At 38.6% G+C, this 22,771-nt stretch overlaps 1 protein-coding gene across 1 annotated transcript in view; it reads left to right on the top strand.

The window, feature by feature from the left end:
• The first annotated feature begins 4,568 nt into the window (after positions 1-4,568).
• The window catches only part of ube2o (ubiquitin-conjugating enzyme E2O), a 35,350-nt gene continuing 17,147 nt past the window's right edge, over positions 4,569-22,771 (top strand). Inside the window, exons 1-7 of the mRNA XM_060868658.1 lie at positions 4,569-5,220; positions 18,424-18,483; positions 18,740-18,850; positions 19,631-19,728; positions 20,028-20,091; positions 20,641-20,784; positions 21,068-21,177. Of these exons, the coding sequence (XP_060724641.1) occupies positions 4,762-5,220; positions 18,424-18,483; positions 18,740-18,850; positions 19,631-19,728; positions 20,028-20,091; positions 20,641-20,784; positions 21,068-21,177 (1,046 nt within the window). The 5' untranslated portion in view covers positions 4,569-4,761. The remainder of the gene's footprint in view (positions 5,221-18,423; positions 18,484-18,739; positions 18,851-19,630; positions 19,729-20,027; positions 20,092-20,640; positions 20,785-21,067; positions 21,178-22,771) is intronic.

Raw genomic sequence — 22,771 nt, 5'->3', positions numbered from 1 at the left:
TTCTGGCACGCTACCGATTACCTCAAGAAGTCACATAATTAGTTAAATTAAGTCCACCTGTCTGCAGTGGACGTGACATGTCATCTCAGATTACATATATACTTGCTCTGAAAAACCTGCAACACCACTGAGCAAACGGCAGCATCAAGAAAGCAGCAGTTGGGTTTGGTTACAAAAAAAATCCAAAACATTGAATATCCCATGAAGCACCATTAAATCCACCGTAGCAAAGTGGAAGGAATGTGGCACCACAGTAAACTTGCCAAGAGAGGGCTACCCACCAAAACGCATGAATTTGAGAAGCATCCAAAATACCAACAATAACCCTATAGGTGATGGAGAGCTTCACAGCAAAGACTGGAGTGTCTGTTCATAGGACCACTATTAGTCGTACACTCCATAGAGCTGGGCTTTATGGAAGAGTGGCCAGAAGAAAGCCCTTGCCTAAAGAAAAAAACAAGAAAGAACGTCTTGAGTTTGCAAAAAGACGTGTGTGAGACTTCCCAAACATCTGGAAGAAGGTACTGTGGTCAGATGAGAATAAACTTTTTGGCCATAAAAGAAAACGCTATGTCTGGTACAAGCCCAACACCACAGTGAAGCATGGTGGAGGCAGTATCATGCTGTGGGAGTGTTTTTCTTCCAGGGAATTCAGGGAAACTGAATCAAAGGAGTGATGGATAAAGGGCAATTCTTCAGATTGCCCTAAGAGATGAGACTGGGAAGGAGGTTTGTTTACCTTCCAGCAAGACCAATGACCCTAAATACACTGCTAAAGCCACACTCAATTGGTTTACGGAGAAAAATTTAAATGTGTTGGGAAAGCCCAGATCACAATCCAATAGACAATCTGTGGTGTGACTTAAAGACTGCTGTACACCAGCGAAACCCATCCAACTTAATTAGCAGTTTTGCCTGGAAGAATAAGCAAAAATCCCAGTGGCTAGATGTGCTAAGCTCATAGACATACCCAAACAGACTTACAGCTGTAATTGCTGCAAAAGGTGCTAAACAAAGTGTTAACTTTGAGGGGGTGAATAGTTATGCACACCCAAGTTTTCTGTTTTTTTGGTATTTCTTTTGTTTGCTCCCAATAAAAAATATTTTGCATCTCAGAAATTGTAAGCATGTTGTGTAATTCAATTGTAAATCATTTGAAAAATCAATCCATTTAAATTCCAGGTTGTAAGGCAACAAAATAGGAAAAAGACAAAAGGTTTGTGTGTGTGAATACTTTTGCAATGCACCGTATATCCTCAATTAACTAATTAACTAGTTGTTTAAAACTACTTAAAGGTGGTTTGAGAAAATGCTTCAGTTGTTTGAGAAATGCTTCAGAAAACTGTGTTGGGCCAACAAACAAAACAAAAACAAAACTAACGTGTAGCCAATGAGTAGAAAGGGACGTGTCTTGTCAATCTATTAAGCCTATAGTAAAAACAGTGAAGAGATGGACCAGTGAGGCAAAGCAGGAACTACAAGAGTGTTTTGAGTTCTGCACTGATTGGAGTATCTTTGAGGCTGGAACTGACTGCCTGGATGAACTGACTGACACTGTGACATCGTACAACAGTTTTTGTGAAGACGTGTGTGTCCCAACCAAAACCTTCTGCAAATACAGTAACAACAAGCCATGGTTCACAGCCAAACTGAAAAAACTTCGACAAGCCAAGGAAGATGCCTACAGAGGGGAGGACAAAACTCTGTATAAGCAGGCCAGGAACCTCACACTCACAATTTGTGAAGAGGATGTGAATTGGCTCTTTCAGAGACAGAAGACAAGGAAAGACAGGGTCTCCCCCTCCTGTCTCAAAGCATGTGCTGATCAACTGGCTTCTATCTTCACCCATATTTTCAACAGATCACTGGAGCTGTGTGAAGTCCCCTCCTGCTTTAAACTCTCCACAATCATCCCGGTCACCAAGAAACCCTCCATCACTGGACTGAATGACTCAAAACTGTGGAGATGATAGTGGGCTTTAGGAAAGACCCCTCAACACTACTCCCCCCACACAATATCAAACAGCCCGGTGTCAACTGTGGAGTCCTTCAAGTTTCTGGGCACTACCATTTCCCAAGACCTGAAATGGGAGTGCAACATAAACTCCATCATCAAAAAGGCCCAGCAGAGTATGTACTTTCTATGCCAACCAAGGAAGTATGGCCTGCCACAGGAGCTGTTGATGCTGTTCTACACTGCAATCATTGAATCTGTCCTGTGCACATCCATCACCATCTGGTTTGGTGCAACAACAAAACAGGACAGGAACGGACTGCAACGCACAGTAAAAACAGCGGAAAAAATAATTGGTGCCCCACTGCCCACTCCCCAGGACTTGTACGACACAAGAACCAGAAGCCGGGCAAGAAAAATCACCACTGACCCTTCGTACCCTGGACACAACCTCTTTCAGCTCCTCCCTTCTGGCAGGCGCTACAGAACTTTGCTGACTAAAACTGCCAGACACAAGAACAGTTTCTTTCCCCATACAATCACACTGATCAACAACTCATCATAATTATATTCACTGCTTCATATCTATAAGTACTGCATTATCAGGACTGTCAGTCATCAAATCATCTGTATATATTACACACACTACTGCTGCTATATATTGTACAAAAAGCATAATATTGCACAATATTGTTATTTGCACTCCCAACACTTTATGTACATAACTGATCAGTCATATTCTATATTCAAATTTAATACTTATTCTGTCTATATTGTATCTCATCGTCTGCATTGTCTTTTATAGTTTGTATAGTATAGTGTTATTTATGTCTGTACTTTTGAGAGTCACAAACAGCTGGAACCAAATTCCTTGTGTGTGTCAACACACTTGGCCAATAAACCTGATTCTGATTCTGATATGGACGGAGAGAGTGTTCAGTGTGCATGTGTGACATTAGCAGAAAGCGGTTTTAACATTGACATGGCGGATAAAAACAAAGAAAGAAAGTGAAAGGCTTACGATAAGGCAAGAAGCAGGACCCGTGTTAATATAGGATCAGCTTTCCAGCGCTGGAGAGAACTGAACGTCTTCTGCGTGAAACAGAGATAAACCTTTCAAGGTACAACACACAGTACTACAAAAACATATTGGTATTACCATAGTATTACTCATTGAGTTCATTTATTGATAAAAATGTCTGGGTTATACTTGGGTTATACTTGTCTGGTGTATGTGTAGGGCGGAGCTATCAAAACAGGGGTGGGACCCATTTGGGTTAGGGGCATGTTTGTTTTGGTGATTTCAAATGCCAACATTGGCTTTCAAAAAACAGAGACCCCACCTTTAAAACCTGTTTGTTTTCTAAGTACACACAAAAGGGGTAGTATCATTAACCAGGGTTGCCAGGTTCTCTATATCTCTTAAACCATACAAAATACTGTACACACCTCAAAAAATACACACCTTCCATCCACAACTATCCTAAACAACCATCAATCACCATTTTTAGATTATACTTGTTATAAATTTGGAAAATTCTGAAGATTTTCTACACCTTATTGTTAGTTTTGAAAAACTTTATGAAATTCATTTTAGAATGATACCGAGGCCAACATCTTAATATAGTCGTTATCAAAGGTAATGAAATGTTAATTCTTGTCATTGTTTCACAATAAAACACCCCCTGTTTTGGAGGTGAGCCGTTTACAAGCATCCCTGTTTACATTTTACAGATGTAAGGTGATTTATCTCTGTCGTCTTGTTTTTAAAGTGCGAAAATAGGACAATCTGGCAACACTGGGTTCAAGCGAGACAAGAGACCTTTACCTTTCGCCCTGGTGTAACGTTACTGACACCCAGTGGTCCTGTTGGACAAAATAATGTGAAAACCCATTGTTATAGGTCAATATTATTTGTGTAGGATTTATATATATATATATTTTTTTTCATTGCTATATATTGTCATGGTTGTATGCCAGTATATAGAAGGTGTTTGTTTAGTGTAAGAGAAAATGTTAACACTCTAATCCGTCTTTAAATTCCATTCAATTTCAATCAAACTGGACAATGTTCCCCTCCAAGATGGCGGCACTATTGACGCTTCTGCCGTTGTTAAAGGTCAGAAGTGGGGACGCCTGCGCGAGGGTGGAGACTGACCAATCACAGACACGCGATTGGTCCGTTAACGAATTGTAGAGAAAATCAAACACAAACGTTTCCCTGCTAGACTGTAAATGAGAAGAGATGAGAATTATGTGTTTAAAAACAAATTAAGACATCAACATTAACAACGATGATAGGGTATCAGGATATGCGATCGTATAAATCACGTATCAAACATAAAGCTAGCCTGTAAAATAGTTTTTAGTAGAAACAATAAAATAAATGAAAACAACAAAAATAAGTTAATAATGAATAAAATGGATAATAAATATGAACAGAATAAATAGCGAAATAACAAACAAATACCTCAAAAGTCAAAATGACTAAATTCTAATTTAGTGTAAGTTTATTAGCATATTTTATTTATTTATTTATTTATTTATATTTGAACAGCATGTGATGGTAATAAAGCCCGTTATGAGTGTTGGCGCGCGCATCCCGATAGCGCTGTGCTTGTTTTGTATTAATGACGCGTGCCGGCGCGCGCGCTCCCAATGCTTGAGCCTTACGTACGACGTAAACACGTGCTGGTCCCCCAGTTACGGGTTGCTTTTGGGATTTTACCCCCACAACCATCCATCCATCCATCCTTTTCTCTCTCCACTCTCTTTATTCTTGGTCAGTAGCAGCAGCAGAGGTCGTGATGGCGGACCCCGTGGCGGCAGAAGCAGCATCCTCACCGTGTCCGACTCCGGGCCTTTCTCCAGCGGCGAGTCCAGGTTCAGAGCCTCCCTCCGTGGCTCTGTCTCCATCGGCGGGCGGCGCGCAGCGGCTCCTTTTCTCGCATGACTTGGTGTCCGGTCGGCACCGCGGTTCGCTGCGCTTCGGCCTTGTGCGAATGATCCATGGAGAGGAGGATTGGACCGAAGACGAGGATGAGGACCTTGATGGCGACGGAGGCAGAGACGGTGGAGGAGGAGGCGGCGGCGGTGGTGGTGGCGGCGGTGGCGGTGGAGGAGACGGTGGAGGCGGCGGCCGCGTCCCCGGGAACTCGGACACTGAGAACGGGGCACCAGAGTCACGGACATGGCCTCTCGGTAGGGGCTTCGTGCGCGTGCAGTGGTATCCCGAGGGCACGAAGCAGGATGTTCGGGAAACGAAGGTGAAAAAAATAACATCCGCTTATTTTATGATATTTTCATTGTTCGCATCGTCGATGCTTCGGTCTTGTTTGATCCGTTATCATCATCGTGATCACAATCCAGGCCACCTACATTGGCATTACTTTCTAAGTGATCATGTTCTGTTTGATTGTTTCTTCCTTTGTCAATCTTTATTCTGCTAATTACTGATTAACGATTAATTCACAGCCAGCGACTCATTTGCATTTTATTCGACCCACCCTAAGCTGACACTCCCCACCATATGATGTGACTCAAAGCACTGGCACATAGTAGCTCTGTGCCTCTGAGGGTCGGTAATGGAGATAAACATACATGTAGAACATCAATAAAAATGCTTTTTCTTAGAACACTGCAACCTGTAAATAAACAAACAAATAGCTAGTGTGATTATTATATACCTCATAGTCTAGATTAGCTCTAGAGTTTGTTTTATAATGATTAAATCAATTAATTTTTCTAAAAACCTAAAAGAACCTGCTAGATTGCTTTTTTTCAGACATGGGCTTTATTTTAACGTTGTTGTTTTAGACAACTGGCTTTAGGTAAAGAAATCCTATTTTTCCTGCTGTGAAAAGAAAATGTTCACCTAGTTACTACCCATCCCCACTGAGAGCCTGAGTATTGATGGGAATCACTCTGTTGGATGGTTCTGTCTCCTTCTGGATGTCCAGTTCAGTCTGAAATAATGTAGACAATGCAGAGGGCAGCTTGTATGTTTTGACACTGTGAGCTTACAACGTTCCTGCAGTTTGGCTTTTGTGTGCCGCACACAAAAGCTTTAATTATTACCGGCCAGGCAAAACACCAAAACGTCCTTTATTTTGACCATTCAACGCAAAGCCTATCGTTAGAGCCCCGATGTTCCTTCTGTTAAAATAAAACAGTATTACTGGAGCAGATAAATGTATAACCTTGGCAACAGGATGTATCAAATGTTGATTATTTCAATATAATTGGCTTTTTCCATTAACTGCAAACCAACCCTTAAATGTATTCAACCTGGATTTCTCCATGAGGTTTGTTCACTGCTGCATTGTCCCATGTCCTGGGTGTTGCCACCTTTAGTCCACAGGGACTTATTTCCTGGGAGCCAGTGGCCTGATTCTCAAATGCTTTGACACACCATGCTGGAAATATGAAATGCTAACATTGTTGATTGGCTGATGTTACCATGCATTAGCACGGATTTCTCTTTGAACTATTACGTAAAAGCCACAATACAGACCAAAAAAAAAAATACTTAAAAACATAGTTTCAGAGTTCACCTGCTCCGAAAGCATGCTTTTGGCTTATTAGCTTTCACCAGTGAATACTGACTGCTACAGTTAGCTGAGTACACCTGATCAGCCCAACCCCATCTTATCTGCTTTAGAAACATCACGGCATTTCAACAAAATAATTTTGTTAAAGTCTGACCATGCACACTGATTTCTTTAGCCGTGAACAGCATGGTTTTCTTTGCCATGGCAGTTTTGAAATGGCAATAAGATATTCAAATTGTGCAACATTAAATGAAACTCTTCAGTATCTACAAGACCAGTGTAACCTTGTGGAGCTACATGTTTCTCAATACAATTCTGAAGTCTGATTCATCATACAGTTTCAAGTATTGAGCATTCTGCTTACTAATATAACATGCAGGAAATACAAAATGCATAAAATATTATGCAAGTCAAGGACTGCAATGTGTATCTACCGGGGCACCTTTACCAGTTGCTAAATATTTTATTTTGTATTGTAATCATCACTTAGATGAATTATGGCTTGCGCACAGTCCAGAGCTTGTTGCAAATAATGCAACACACCAGGCATTTTTGTTTAAAAATAAATAAATAAATAAATAAATAAATAAAAAGCCTGACTGGAGCAGCTTTTTTGCTGATATAAAAGCTGATAATTAGGGATCCAAGCTCCAAAGGTGCTTATTATGCTCATATGTTAGTCTACGCCACAAAATGGTGTGGAACAAAGACCAAGAGGCAAACAAGAAATTGTTAAAAAAAAATCCCCTTTTTCCCAAAACCCTTTTTCTTTGCTTGATTCAGGTTTGATTGAGATGAAATTCTCCTATATAATGCAACTCTGTGTCAATCGGTAAGTGATTTTTTTGATGATAAAGTTGTTGATAAATTAAAAAGAACTGGTCACCAGGGGCACTATTTTAAGAAATGATGCTAGGACCTTCTACATAGCTGCTTGTATTGTATTAGTATTAATAGTATTATTATTCATAATCGCAAATAAGTTAAAGTATCTTTTCGTATATTTTAGTTATTTATTTTGATTGTAATTGCATCTGATGATGATAAATCCTTTTATGAGTGTCTGTATATAAGGATAGGACAAGCTCAAGATTGATTTTGTTTTAATAAAAGAAAACCAGCAGTAGACTACAAATCATCATCGGGACATTGTCACATTAAACCTACCTATAGTATATACATACTTCATAATCAATCAATTTTTTTTACTTATGCAAATTTCATAAGTGATGTCATTACTCCTAGCCATCTGTAAACAAACCAGACCATAATTCCTTTCGAATAATAAAATGATATTGAGGTGTCAAAAATTCTAGACTATTATAGCTAGATTATCAGATTATCTATCTAAAGACAGTTTGTTTCATTCACCTTAAAGTGCCTTATAATGGCAGTTTTTGTGGAAACACACATGTAGTAAACATTTTTTTTGTATCAAGTGGTTTAACCTTCCCAAAAAGTAGTTTTTGTTGAATCCAGTGTAGTACCTATCAAGCAAAATGCATTGAAACATATAGTTGCAGCCACCTAAACCCCCTCACCCCTAAAAAACTGAGCTCCCCTTCTCCACATATCGAATCATTTATTAGGAATGACTAACAATATGGCCGCCACACTGTGCCATGAAGCTAAGTAGTGCAGGGCCAGTTATCATTGTTTGTCTACATCTGTATTCAAATAACTTCAATATTTTTAAAGTTGTTGTCATCAAAGCATCATCAAAACGCAGCTCAGCATCTATGCTTATGATGCCACTTTTGTCCTTGAGTGGTGATTAGCTCCTCTTTTGTGATAGACTCTGAACACCCAACATCATATTCAGTTCTACAGGGGTAGTTATTTAAGTTGTTAATCATCTGATGTTGAGCTGACCTGTCTAGATGGAGGAACAGATGTTAATGCAGTATTATTTTTTTTTTGCTTGACCTCTGGTTTGTATACTGCAATAAATAGAGAAATTGCATCATTAGAGATTAATATGTGTAACTAAGGTGAGACAAATATTATGCATGGAAAGCAGACGAGAGAGAGAGAATAATCAGAGTGTTGTTGTTTGTAATTATCACAAATGGTAAAGAACCGTCTAGTAATCATGATCAGTAATCTGTGTTTGTTTTATAGCATGGAACTGTGTGTGTTTGATAGCCCTACATGCAATGTGAGGGAGTGTGGAGGGCAGGGGCAGCATGTGTGTGAGGGAGCACTGGTGCAGTTTACTGGAAACATAAACACAGTCAGGTTGTCCTGAACTACTGCGAAGGTCTCCTGTGTTTCTTGCGTCGGACAGGGTCTGGGAGTGTTAGCTTAGGGTCAGTGTTTGCTGTGTCATTGCTGCGTTAAGCCTTATCGCACTGACTTGGAGGCCATCAGATGCAGAAGGTTCGGTGTGAACCAGTAGCAGTGTGCTGCCTCTGTCTTGTGTCCTTCATGTCATGTTTTCTTATTCAATAGATTTAACCAGTTTTGTTGTAAAAATGTGAAGCAATTACAAAACAGATGCCAGACTCCACTAAGCAACACATTTTATTGCATATGCAGTAAAAACATACATGTTTAAAATGTTAATAATTATTCTGCTAATTGGAAAGTAAACAAAGCTCCATCTAATGACATAGTAAATATATAGGTTGTTGTATTGTAGACTGTACTTACAGACAAGGCCATTAATATTTGGACATTGGCATAGTTATTGATATTTATGCCATCTACTACAGTATAGTGGACTGTCAAATTTTATACTGATTAATACTTAAAGTGCAAACGCTCAGGTTTAATTTTAGGCAATTCACAAACAAATCCAGTGAAAGGTCCCTTTTAAGGTACCAAAAGAATTTAAACAGTTGGGTACTCAGCTGTTCCATGGTCAGGTGTGTGTTATTCCCTCTTTATTTCATTTGGAAGTAATTATATAAAAGGTCTAGCATTGATTTTCAAGTGTGGCATTTGCTGTTGGAAACTACTGTTGTTGTTAAGCTGCCACTGCCGGGCATGTAAGCCATCATTAATGTCAATCAAAACAAACCTATAAGAGAATTGTCAAAAATATTAGGTCAACAATTTGGTATATTCTTAAAAAGAAAGAACCCATAGGTGAGCTTATAAACACAGAAAGTCCAGGCTGCTGTTGATAACACAAGAATTCTTTCCCTGATGAAAGTCAAAAATCAAGAACTCCAGAGCACATGCAGAGGGTTTACTAAAAATATTGATGAGCCTCAAACACCAGATTACAGGAGCAACATTCTGGTCATTTAGATCATTTTGTTATAATAAAAGCTATATTATGTGCTCACATGCAGCCAAATTCTTCAGAACGTATTGGACATTGCTGCACAGTCCAAGTACACCATTACCATGACATACTTAGGAAGCAACCCAAGACTCTTTAAATGCAAAGACGTGAAATGATCTGCAATGGCCAAGTGAGTCATTTGACCTGAATCCAATTGAGCATGTATTTCACTTGGTGATGGTAAAACTGAAGACAAAAGACTAGCTCTGATAGTGATTACTTTCCCCATTAAACATTTCCCTAGATTTAGCTGTAAATATCCTCAAATTAAAGCTGAAAGTCTGCACCTTGAGCTCATATTCATTGTTTAATTTCAACACTGTTATATTGTCATAGACAGCGAAAATAATGTAAATGTCCAAATATTTATGGACCTGACTGCTCATGTCTGCTATTAGAGTTATTCTTGAGTGAAGGGTTAAATTAAGTAACCTCAGTAACCAGTTAAGCATGTGTCCAGGGTTCTGTAACTTGAGGTTTTGGTTGTACCTGACTTAAGTTGAGCCCAGGACCAGATATCTGAAACACCAGGTTTAGAACCCAAAGGCAAGGGGGCTTCACTGAGTCAAATCCAGTGTGTTAAGCAGTATGGAAAAACACCTTCAGTCTGTGGCTGTAAAGGAGGTACTGTAGGAGGCATGAAGCATAGGTGTTAATGGTTCACCATTAGAAAGTGTCAGCGAATGGACCCATCAGGTGTTTGATATATCAGAGTGTTTAAAGGAATTAACTAGTCTGGGCTCTGTATTCTCTGTCTCAGGTTTCCCTTGTCCTGTACTTTAATATAGTTAGGTCGAGCAAAGAGGAGCAGGTCTGAAGCTGCACACCTACGCCGTGTCTGCGTGCCCCGTGTCTGCGTGCCCGTGCCTGCGTGCCCCGTGTCTGCGTGCCTACCCTGTGTGTGTGTGAGAGAGAGAGAGAGATCAAATTTATCTGGTTGAATATTTGGATTAGTTTCAGGAGCAGATTCTAAATCAGTGACTGACTTCGATGCAGAGATGCAGTGCGTGTCTGTGTGCGTGTCTTTATCTGCGGACCTGACACCTTTTGTGTTTAGAAACTCCACATTTTAGTATTTAGTTAGCATGTTAGCACTCAAAGATACACAAAACAGAGTCTTCCATTTTCCCCCAATAAAAAAAAGTTGCCTCACCCTTCTACACACTTATAATTGTTTTCACTTTTGGTCAAGGTAAATACAGAATACTTTAAGTTTTGTTACAGTGAAATAAAATCTACCAGTGTATGTTTGATTTGGGTATCATTATATACGTATGTATAGTTTTACTGAGGAACGGTCAGAAAATTCTGTGGCAGAAATGATGCATTTTCATCTCTCACTCTCTCTCGCTCTCTCTCTCTCGCTCTCTCTCTCTCTCTCTCTCTCTCTCTCTCTCTCTCTCTTTCTGTGGTTGTGTCTGTAAGACGTCTTTGTGTCTTGTGTATGTCTGTGCGTATATGTTTCTGTCTGAGCTTGTGAGGTATGTGTGTGTGTGAGTATGTGTGTGTCACTTGACTCAGGAGCTGCAAATTATGACACATAGCCTGCTGTGTGTGTATATTTGTGTCCTTGTGCTGGAGCGTGTAGAGCTCTGTCTCCCACTTGTTTCTTCACCTCAGTTCAGGTGTGGCTTCAGGAGGTACAGCTGCATCATGCTGCGTGATGTGAATATACTGTATTGCACTTGTGTCGATCTCTAAAGTTTGAACTGCATTATTTAGTCCAATATTATTTCGAGTTTTTGGATCAAAGGCAATTTTCACCAGATCTGGAAAAAATTATCATCACATTTAACATTATTTCTAGTATTCTCTATAAATTAATTAATTTATTTAAAAAAGGCTTTCTTTTACTGGAATATTATGAATTTCACCTCAATGCCCTTTGCCAGCTGCTTTGGTTGCCATGTCCTCTAAAATGGTTGTGCTTTAATATGAAACGATCCAAAATGAAGAAAGTGTGTGCCAGATTTTATGGTAATGTCATTCTTTACAAAGTCAAACTTGTGTAAATTTTAATTCTTCATTGAATTTTTTTATTTTAATTCTTTTTAATTCTTCATTTAATTTTAATCTCCAACTTTTGTGCTTTTAAATGGGTAATTCATACCTCGATAACAACCAAAACACTTCTATAGCTAATAGTGTAAAATGTTAGCCACACACTCGTTGCAAACACACAAAAAAACCCACTCGTTTCATCTGTCCAGTACTCAAGCTGTGGAATCGTATATTATTCATGCATCATTTGATGCACGTTGTGTACCATGGAAACAAGTGCCTCTGAGTGGAAAACACATCCTTGGTTATAATGAGGACATGTGGAGAGGAGATCTGGGATTTTTTGGATGCACTTTCTTTTTTTTTTCTTGGTTGTCGATTGTCTGTGCATAAATATTCAAAATTGCATGTAATATGGTTGTTTACATGGTTGTTTTCCTTTCAAACATTCATGCAGCCTGTTTGTTGTACAAAGCTCAACCCACAACATTGCATGTTAAAAGTGGAGGAGATGTCGAAGGAATTGGAGTGTGTGTGTGTGTGTGTGTGTGTGTGTGTGTGTGTGTGTGAGTGGGCGTGTCTGCAGTTTAAGGCGTGCCTCTTCCTCTGCTGCAGTCCACTGCTGCAGTCCCACCCTCTGCCCCTTATCTTACTCTGGGATGTAGGTAGCATTCTGCTTATTAGCACAGCGTGTAAAAACAAACACGGTGGCAGAGCAGATCCATATTGATTTTGCTGTAATCAATCCCTGCCTCCTAATTTTGAGCTCAGCCTAGCGAAGCAAAACATCATCTTCACCTAGTATCCTCCACTAGTATCCTCCACATGACTGTGATGATAGATGACTTTTGTTTGTTACTTTATTTTTTTAATTTTTTTGCATCTTATTGTTAGACAGAGACAGGTGTAGCAGGCGTTAAACCCTCCTGACATTGATGTAAAATATGATTGTTTGAAGCCTGTATGATAAGGAAGGATTACAACTCGACAGGATGTGATGTTACAGGAAAATAATAAGCGACTGGTGGGATTTGTTACCACCCTGATGACTGTTTTCCACAAAACAAGAACTTATAACTATGAAACAAGTCACTTCCTGTTATCATTGCATTATAGTAGCTATAAACATTCATTCCCTCACCAGTTATTTTTAATAACCCTCAAAAAATTTTTAAATGCCTGCTGCTCTGTCCCAAAGGACCAGATATACTGTTAAATGTTACAAAGCTCTGACACTGGAGACTCCTTCTATAAATGTTCACAGAAAAGCTCTCCATATCATTGCTTACATTTTTGTTTATTTTTAATCGGAGCATCCCATGTATATCCCTGCATAGAAATGATGTATAAAACCGAGCACATTTATATAAAATCCTGTGATTTGTCTTACAGATGGAACTCCTATCAGTACTGTGTTGTCTAGTGATGCATTAGTTAAACATTGATGATGCTCAGGCTGCACTGCGCTGTGGTTAAGTGATTAGTGTTCATTTCATCATAGGACTGAATTGTGAGACTCGTTATTTATATCGGATCAGCATTGATTTGATTTTGCTGTAATTCGTAAACAAAAATTTTTGGATATTTTTTTTCAAGTTGTGATTAAGAAATTAGTAAGTCGCAGCAAAACATAATGTACACAGTGTGTATATACAAGATGCTTACACATTACAGGTGTATCTGTCTGGTTTGGATTTAAATATTAAAGTTTTTATTTATTTATTTTTAAAAACGTACGTCACTCACGGTCATTATTAGTCTCAATTAGTGATGTGTATGGGAAAGTTTTGTAGTGCAGCTACTGTTTATATTTATGTTCAACGTTCAGTCTGGATGACGTATTCCTATATGCTTACATCTCTAATATACATAATATACTATAAATGATGTATATAAAATTACTGATGGATACACATTCAGCAGCTTATTTAGTTTTTGTAAAAAAAAATGTCTACATTTTGTTTTTCTGCTCACTTTAATTTATTTTTTAACTTTTAAGCCTAATTTTAGTTGGAAATGTGCCAGCTACTATGACGTTTAACACCAGGTTCAGAGTTTTGGTTTGAGAACAGATCGACAGCTGATCTTGATTCAGTACATGTTCTGTGTGGTTACATTTTTTTTTTAGCTGCAGCTTGGACTAGCAGACGATCGCTGAGATACAAGGTGGGGCATGAGCTTTAGCAAGAAAGCTCTGTTATGCTCACTCTGTTGCACGGTTTTTAGACAAGCAACAGAGAGAAAGGGGGCAGGTGGACGGTGTTATGGTGCTGCATATCTAATACATACAAGTGAGTCACCGAGGTGTCGGCGTCAGAGCCGCATCCATCCTATTGTTGAAATGCAGGCTGAGGAGAGCGATGCCTCTCCCCTGATCAGCTCGGCTGCATAAATGACATCATCTCCAGCCAATCGGCTCATCCCATCTATATCTGTTGAACCAAAGATACAGTACACTATGACTGTGAGATTTAGGATGTTGCCCAGTCTACTGGTGGCTATTTATAGTCACCCAGTTTCCACGTCAGCAGAAAAGTCTCAAGATATTGATTCACAATCAGGCTGTGTGCATTTAATTGGATTCTTCAGGCTGTGTAAAGGTGCTAATTCAGTTTTTGGCTCACACTATCTTTGGATTTGTGTTGGCATATGTTAAATAACATCATATCGATCAGTTCAAAATTGTTGTGTTCTTGCTGCGACACTTTTGGGAAGCTCGGATCAGCACTGCTGCCTGAATGATCTAATGCACAGGTAACAGAAAAACAAGCAAAGTGTCTCGTCACCCCTGTGATTTTAATTCGTTTTCTTGAACAAAACAGACAGGATTTTTAGACTCTGCATGCTTTCCAGAAACCAGCCACAGACAGACTAAATGCAACACATCAACATGTCTTTCAATGAGTCATTTAATGATGATTTACTGTTTGCACTCTAGTTAAAAAGGGAAATGTCTCTTTGAGAGAAAAAAAAAAAAAAACAACCATGAAGAATAACACATGATTTTAGATTAATTCATGGATTTATTTAAATGTCAAAAACACTGCATTAGAACCTCCAAGTCCAACCCCACCCCCACCCCCAAAAAAAGGAAGAAAAAATATCACCCATAAGGCACCAAGTGCGTTCATGCTGCAGCTGATTTACATTTGGTGACACCTACGAAACTGTATTAAACCTACAAAGAGCTGAACATCAAAATGATGATGAGGGTGAAAGATCACCTCCTGAGCACAGCGTGTGCTAAAATAATAATGCAATCCAATAATGCAGCTCAGCCACTGCAGAGCATAAGCTGCAACAGACACACTTAACTTTAACATCTTTTTTTCATTGTTGTGATTTCGTTTGTTCAAACTGCCTAGTTCGATTTTTCTTAAATTTAGGATTTAGAATATTTATTAAAAGAAAAATCTTATCAATATGTACAATGTATTATATGTATTATATATTCCTCAACAATTATTCTATTTGAAGTAACTCATATGAGGCTCACCTTAGTGATACTCCTTATATGTAAATTTAACTCTTAGGATTAGACTTTCATCAGCACCACACGTCTTGTATAAATTTTCCAAAAACAAAGTTCACAAATACATTCGTTTATATAAAGTTAGATTAAATGAGGTCCAATGTTTGAATATGTTCCATGAACGGAGTAACGCTTACCCTTCCAAAGTTGATTATTTTCATAACATCATAAAGAGTTTTATTTCTTTTATATTACAACAATTTGCAAGTTGTTACAGTTTATATTTGCTAAACTACGGTACATGTTTTTTTTTTTTAGCAGTATATAGTTACATACAGCGGGTAAAATAAGTATTGAACACGTCACCATTTTTCTCAGTAAATTTATTTCTAAAGGTGCTATTGACATGAAATTTTGACCAGATGTTGGTAACAACCCATTCAATCCACATGTGCAAAGAAATCAAACCATAGATGTCCGTAAATTAAGTTATGTTTAATAATGTTAAATGACACAGGGAAAAAGTATTGAGCACATGAAGAAAGGGAGGTGCAAAAAGGCATGGAAAGCCAAGACAATCAGTAACTAGATTTATAAAGTTTGTCGCAACAAACTTTGATGTTTGCTTTGGCGAGGCAAGTATTCACAAAGGCGGGTGCTTTTTGGAGGCAAGTGGACATAAGGGTCAGTGATACATTTGGAGGCAAGTGTACATAAAACTTGTGAAATCTAGTGGAGCGCTAGGGTGCCAAAACATTTAGAGGCAAGTATAGACGAGCATGTGACGTCATCTGAAAACCGGTGACGCGTTTCCCCTCCTTGGGCTGAGTATTTTGATGTCACATGCCCATGTTGTGCTAATGTTTTTTGTTTTCACATAACATAACGTCATCAGAATACCCGTGAGGGAGTTCCCCTCCTTGGGCTGAGTGTTTTGATATGTCACATGTCCATGTTGTAAAAAGTTTTTTGATTTTGCATATTTTGGGGGCGGGACAACCGAAAGGCCAGTCGGTACACCAATTTAAAATTTTGTTCATAGTATCACCCTAAAGGAGCTGGCCAAGTTTAGTGTAGATAATTCGAAAGCTTGGCGAGTTATAAACCTCCAAACTTTATAATGGGAGTCTATGGGGAAAAAAGGCCACTTTGAGACCCGGTACCGGAAGTCGCTTAGAAAAGCAATAGCAACAAACTTCAGACCAGGGTCTACGACATATCCGAAAGGTGCATGTAGCTCGAAAGCCCTAGGAGGAGTTACTCTTGATATATTTTTGTCTAAGCTTAAATAGGAAAACAGAATGTTGGCTTCTACAAAGCCAACATAATTAGAAAGCAATCCTGCCCCTTGTCAATGTAAATTAATATCAGCTGGTTCTGTCCAAACTGATGGCCTATAAAAAGGTCTCCTTGCCAAGGTATCACACAAGAAACATATGATGGGTAAAAGCAAAGAACTCTCTCAAGACCTTCGCAACCTTATTGTTGCAAAACATTCTGATGGCATTGGTTACAGAAGGATTTCAAAACTTCTGAATGTTCCAGTGAGCACTGTTGGGGCCATAATCCGTAAGTGGAAAGAACATCATTTCACCATAAACGGCCACGACCAGGTGCTCCTCGCAAGATTTCTGACAGATGAGTGAAAAGAATTATCAGAAGTGTTGTCTAAGAGCCAAGGATCACTTGTGGACAGATTCAGAAAGACCTGGAATCAGCAGGTACAGTTGTTTAAAAAAAAACAATAAGTAATGCACTCAATGATATTGTGTTGACCTGCCAAGGGACTGCAGATGAAAAATAGCTCTTCAGCTAATTCTGGCACATTTACATTTTGAGTGTAAACAAAAAATGTTGATTGATGTGCATTGTCCCTTTCAAATAAAAAAAAAAAACCGCCATGGCCTGTATGCACGCTCACCACGCAAGACTCCACTGCTGAAGAAAAGACATGTTGAAGCTCATTTAAAGTTTGCTGCACAACATTTGGACAAGCCCGTGAAATACTGGGAGAATATAGTCTGGTCAAAATTGAACTCTTTGGATGCCATAATACACACCATGTTTGGAGGAGAAATGGCACTGCACATCACCCCACAAACACCATACCGTACCAACAGGTGGGAACATCATGGTGTGGGGCTGTTTTTCAGCATACGGTACTGGCAAACTTCATATAACTGAATGAAGAATGAATGGGAAAATATAGAGAGACATTCTTTATAAAAATCTGCTGCCATCTACCAGGATGATGACGATGAAATGAGGGTGGACATTTCAGCAAGACAATGATCCCAAACACATAGCCAAGGAAACTCTCAATTGGTTTCAGAGAAAGAAAATAAAGCTGCTAGAATGGCCCAGCCAATCACCTGACTTGAATCCAATTGAAAATCTATGGAAAGAACTAAAGATCAGAGTTCATTCAAGATTTGAAGACTGTTTGTGTGGAAGAATGGGCCAAAATCACACCTCAGCAATGCATGCAACTCATTTCTCCATACAGGAGGTGTCTTGAAGCTGTCATTACCAACAAAGGCTTTTGTACAAAATATTAAATATGTTTCAGTAAGCGTGTTCAATACTTTTTTCCTGTGTCATTTAACATTATTAAACATAACTTAATTTACGGACATCTATGGTTTGATTTCTTTGCATGTATGGATTGAATGGGTTGTTACCAACATCTGGTCTAAATTTCATGTCAATAGCACCTTTTAGAAATATATTTACTGAGTAAAATGGTGACGTGTTCAATACTTATTTTACCCGCTGTATATTTAGTGAAACAAGTTCCTGTTAGCGCTTACATTATAGCATTCATTCCTCTACCCTTATTCATGCACCAGCCTCTGTTTTCCTCTCACTCTTAAAGTTAATAAGACAAAAATGCAGCTTATGTTGCAGAGAAACTGCAAAGACGTTCCTATGTTGAAAAGCCTAAAGTTTCAGCTTTACCTGATTTTCACAAAGCACTGACACTCCTCCATCTAGCACAGAGAACTTAAGGGTGATCCAGTCCTCAAGCTCTTGTTACTGCTGGAACTTTACTGAAAAAAGCTTGCCTTTGCTAAAGGGGACAAGTGACTGCTTGTTTCAATTATCACTAACTCTGATTTCTCTCTCTCTCTCCCTCTATCTCTCTATTTCACAGCTGAAACTTGAAGATCGATCCATTGTGCCTCGAGACTTTGTGCGCCGAATGAATTCAAATGTGAGTTGCTCACTTATCACCTCGGATGTTAATTGCGCAGTGCACAGTTCCCCCCGGCCTTAATCGGGTCTCACTTCACACTTTATAAATCAAGCTGTTCTCAGCTGTCAGATGTTAATAGACCTGATTTAATCCACCGATTGTCACAGATAAAATTGCTCGGAACTAATTTGCGGCCAGCTATTAGAGATTAAAACATGTTATGGTACTGGTGTAAGGAGGCTGTGAGCAACTGTGTGTCATTTGGGTCCTGCAGGATAAGCAGTGTGGTATAGTGACCAACATTAACACAGAGTGTGCTGTGAAACTGGTGGGGACCAACTGCTGTTTATATCCTGTAAACAGTCGGGACCTGCAACACATCTGGGTAAGTTTTCTTTATCTTCAAATTTGATTTTATTATCCCTGCAAAAAAAATTTATATACTCACTATCTACTTTTTTAAAAAATGTGTGACAAGCAAAAAATATTAAGAAGCAGCTGTTCTGCAGCTGTTATGTGGCTAAAAAGGTCTTTGTCATGAGAGAGAAGTTCAGAGGAGAAACTGACCTGGTCTTTTTCTCATCCTGATCTGGCCTGTGCCAAATGTTGCTTCAGATCCCTGTTCTGAACCAGAACCTAGTACCGTGAATCTGGTCTAGTATCTTATCCAGTCTTCTGCTCTTTAAGCCCTTCAGCCCCAAGAGTGTAAAGAGTGGTTACTTGAGTTACTGTAGTCTTCATGTCAGCTAGAAATGCTCTGGTCATTCTCCTCTGGTCTCTGTTATATAAAACCTGTAGCCATAATTGGGAAATGCTTCTTTATCGATATTGTTTGATAACTGGGTCAACTGGCCTATTTAAAATAAGTTAACTAATAATATTCACCATTGTTTAACAATAACAGACAAATGTTCCACAAATTCCCAACTTGCTCAATTATTCCAGTAGCATTTACTGAATGAATGTTGGCAATTACAGTTTTCCAAAATGCACAAATACAAAACTGTTAAAGATGTTCAGCTTTCAGAAATGATTGCTGCCTGTAATTTTACTTTAGGTATTGGTTGCTTTGAATGATTTTTTTTTTTGTTCATATCTGTACACCAGGAAATAAGGTAATCTTTGCCCATAGTTGTTGTTCCTCTCTTCTCCGATCCCCCTGTAGTCTTTTATGTATGGTGACTACATTGTGTATGACTTCTGGCTGGGGAAAGTGTATGACCTCAGCAATCGCATCATCCTGAAGCTGTCCAATGGCGCAAGGTATACTCATTTATTCTTTCCTGTCCTTGTTTTTGTTTTTGTCTTTGAGTTAATGTTCAGAGACACCTTTTTATCTTGACCATGACTTGAAGGCAGATTTCTTTCCGATCACTGTAGTAGTCTCCTCATCCAGCCTGATCTGTGTGTAGAACTTTAATCTTAATGTTCTTCTGTTGTAGTTACTGATTTTAAGTAGTTTAACTTAAGCAAGTGTTTTCAGACTTCATTAGATTTTGCATTAGAGTAAGATGTGGCTTTCTGTGTGATTGTTTGTAAACTGCTTAATCATCTTTGTACAGATGTTCAATGAGTGAAGAAGATGGATCCAAACTCTATGATGTTTACCCACATGTCAGCGATTCAGTAAGAGCTCCTCTAGATAAATAGATAAACTTGTGTCAAAAATCTGTCACAGCCTGTAACCCTTAAAAGTCTTTAGCACTGTAGCAGGTCTCTGGTCTATTTTAAGTACTATACAAGGGGAAAGCCACAACAGAGGATCTGCTACAATATCTGCAATGGTTCATGTAAATGATTTGTGTAGAGCCTCTGAATAGTGGCCATTGCTTCACCTATTTATTGAGACTGCTGTAAAAGTACTAGTTTTTCTTCCAGTGCAGTACTTTCCTGGAATTGTAGAGATGACATTCACTGCTGAAGCACAATATTCTGTTATCCGCTCAGCTGCTTCCATCATATGAAAATGGTTGAAATTGTTTGTCTGTATGCATCTGTTTTAGCATCTCAGCATGTGGTTCCCCTGCATAAACCAGTCCAGTTTTACCATATTTACCAGTCCAATTTTAGTACTCCATAAAACAATGATTGACAGGTTTAGCTTTTGGATTAAGATTGTTGTTTGTTTTTCTCTAATACATAGCTTTAAACTTTTCATCTTTCACTGTGTGTCAGGGGCTGTTTTTTGACGAGGCATACGGTTTTTACCCGGGTCAAGTCCTCATTGGGCCGGCTAAGGTCTTCTCCAGCGTGCAGTGGCTGTACGGAGTGAAGCCAGTCCTCAGCAAGAAGAGCAAGTTCAGAGTGGTGGTAGAAGAGGTAGGTCGCGTCTAAATACATGCATTAAATGCATGGCATTATATGTTATTATCTATTTTCATATTCATACAAATACTGATTGTAAAATATTTGTTCACAAGTTATAAGTTATATTTTTGTTAGAGTGACTCTAATGAGATTTAAAAGTGAAAAAAAAAATTGTGCACTGTTTATATTTCAGTTTTCTTAAGATATGTTTTAGACTCTGTGAACACAGTTTTGGGGATGAGCATCAGTTTTAAGCAGCTAGCATTCATCCATTATTGCTGAATGTCTTCACTAGGTGCAGGTTGTGGAGCTCAAAGTCACATGGATCACTAAGAGCTACTCCCCTCAAGGCTCGGACAGTGTCTTTCCCCCGCCATCCACCATCACACAGGAGAACCTCTGCAGGTACGAACACCATTTCACAGTAACACAACTACAGTAGTCTCCTGTATGAAGTTCAGCAGCAATGGAAATCACATAATTGGGATATTATTTAATTTGTATTTGTAAATGAAAACCATTCTTATTTAGCATCGCTGGAGTAACAGTTTTATTTTGGTTCCTTTTTCATGTTCACCTTTTAAATATCTATTTCTAATTACTAATAAACAGTGGAACAGTGTGACTGAAAAAGTGTCAGTCTGTCTATCTATCTATCTACCTACCTACCGCCATACCTATCTGTAACTGCTTATGATTACATTATTTATAAAATAACCAGATAAAGCCTTCAGAAGCTTGTCTGTCTGTATTTTTTTGCTTCCATCTGTTTCTCTATTTCTTTGTCCTTTATCTACCCTTCTGTCTACCTTTTGTATGCCTGCCTTTTTGTCTGTCTCTCTCTATCTCTATCCCCCTTTTTGTCAACCTTTCATTTTACCTGCCTCAATATCTGTCTGTCTATCCTTTCTGTGACTGACTGCCTTAGCTCTGTCTGTCTGTCTGTCTGTCTGTCTGTCTCTAACATGATTATTAGATTAAATAGATAACGCTCGCAGAACAACAATTATTTTTAATTTCACACCAATGCTTATGGTGAGGTTTATATAACTCCATTGATCATTATGTATAAAGTTGCTGGTTTTCTCATTCCAGAAGTAGAATTCTGTGAAATCCTGTTAATTGGTGTAAATATTGCATTTTTCTAATAAAATGTTCAATGTGGCAATCCTCCCCTACCCCACATCTGGCCCTTATCATGGGTTGCATTATTTAAATAATGTTAGAATAATGTTAGGAGCCTAAAACACAATGAATCATTGCATGGTAAAATTCAGAATATTCAGTTTTAAGGGGTTAAATTTTTAGAATTATATTTAACAAGTTTTACCCTAAATATATAAACCCTTCTTATAAATATTAAGGTGTCGATCTACAGCAGTGATGAACTAAACCTATCCTCAGTAGTAGTCTGTATAACACAGTATACACTGTTAGATTCATCCAGTTTTGCTTTTGAATGAACATCGTGCACTGCAGTGCTGTCAAGTGGTGTTGCTTACAGTAAAGCTCTGATATTCTGCTGGAAATTTCTCCTTGCAGCAGTGCAGTAATACTCGATCATCTCTATTGCGTGGCTTATAGCTATTCAGATTTCCCACTGCAGTAACCTCTTGCAAGTAAATCTTTTCTGAAACTCTAGGTTGTGAAGATAAGACCAAACCTATAAACAAAAAATGAAAGATAGAAATTGGTCAGGTTGTCATTGTAAATGAGAACTGGTTCTCAACTGACTCACCTGGTTAAAGAAAGAAAGAAAAAAAAAGATGCGTGTGCAGTATCTTGATGAAAGAAATTATTTCTATACCAAATATAATCTAAACCAAAATACCAACATGCTAGACTATAATGTAAACCCAGTGTTGTGCCAATGAACAGAATGAAACACAACACAAAGTAACATTGAACTGGATCACAGCAAAACGTACTGTCTGAATATATCCGGAGGAGGCACTACATCATCTTCTAAAAATAAAGTAACACAATAAAACATCTTTAC

The sequence above is a fragment of the Tachysurus vachellii genome, chromosome 4 (genome assembly GCF_030014155.1).
Source record: "Tachysurus vachellii isolate PV-2020 chromosome 4, HZAU_Pvac_v1, whole genome shotgun sequence".
Classification (NCBI taxonomy): domain Eukaryota; kingdom Metazoa; phylum Chordata; class Actinopteri; order Siluriformes; family Bagridae; genus Tachysurus; species Tachysurus vachellii.
Note: the sequence above shows the minus strand (reverse complement) of the source record. Positions and strands in the feature narration are given on the sequence as shown.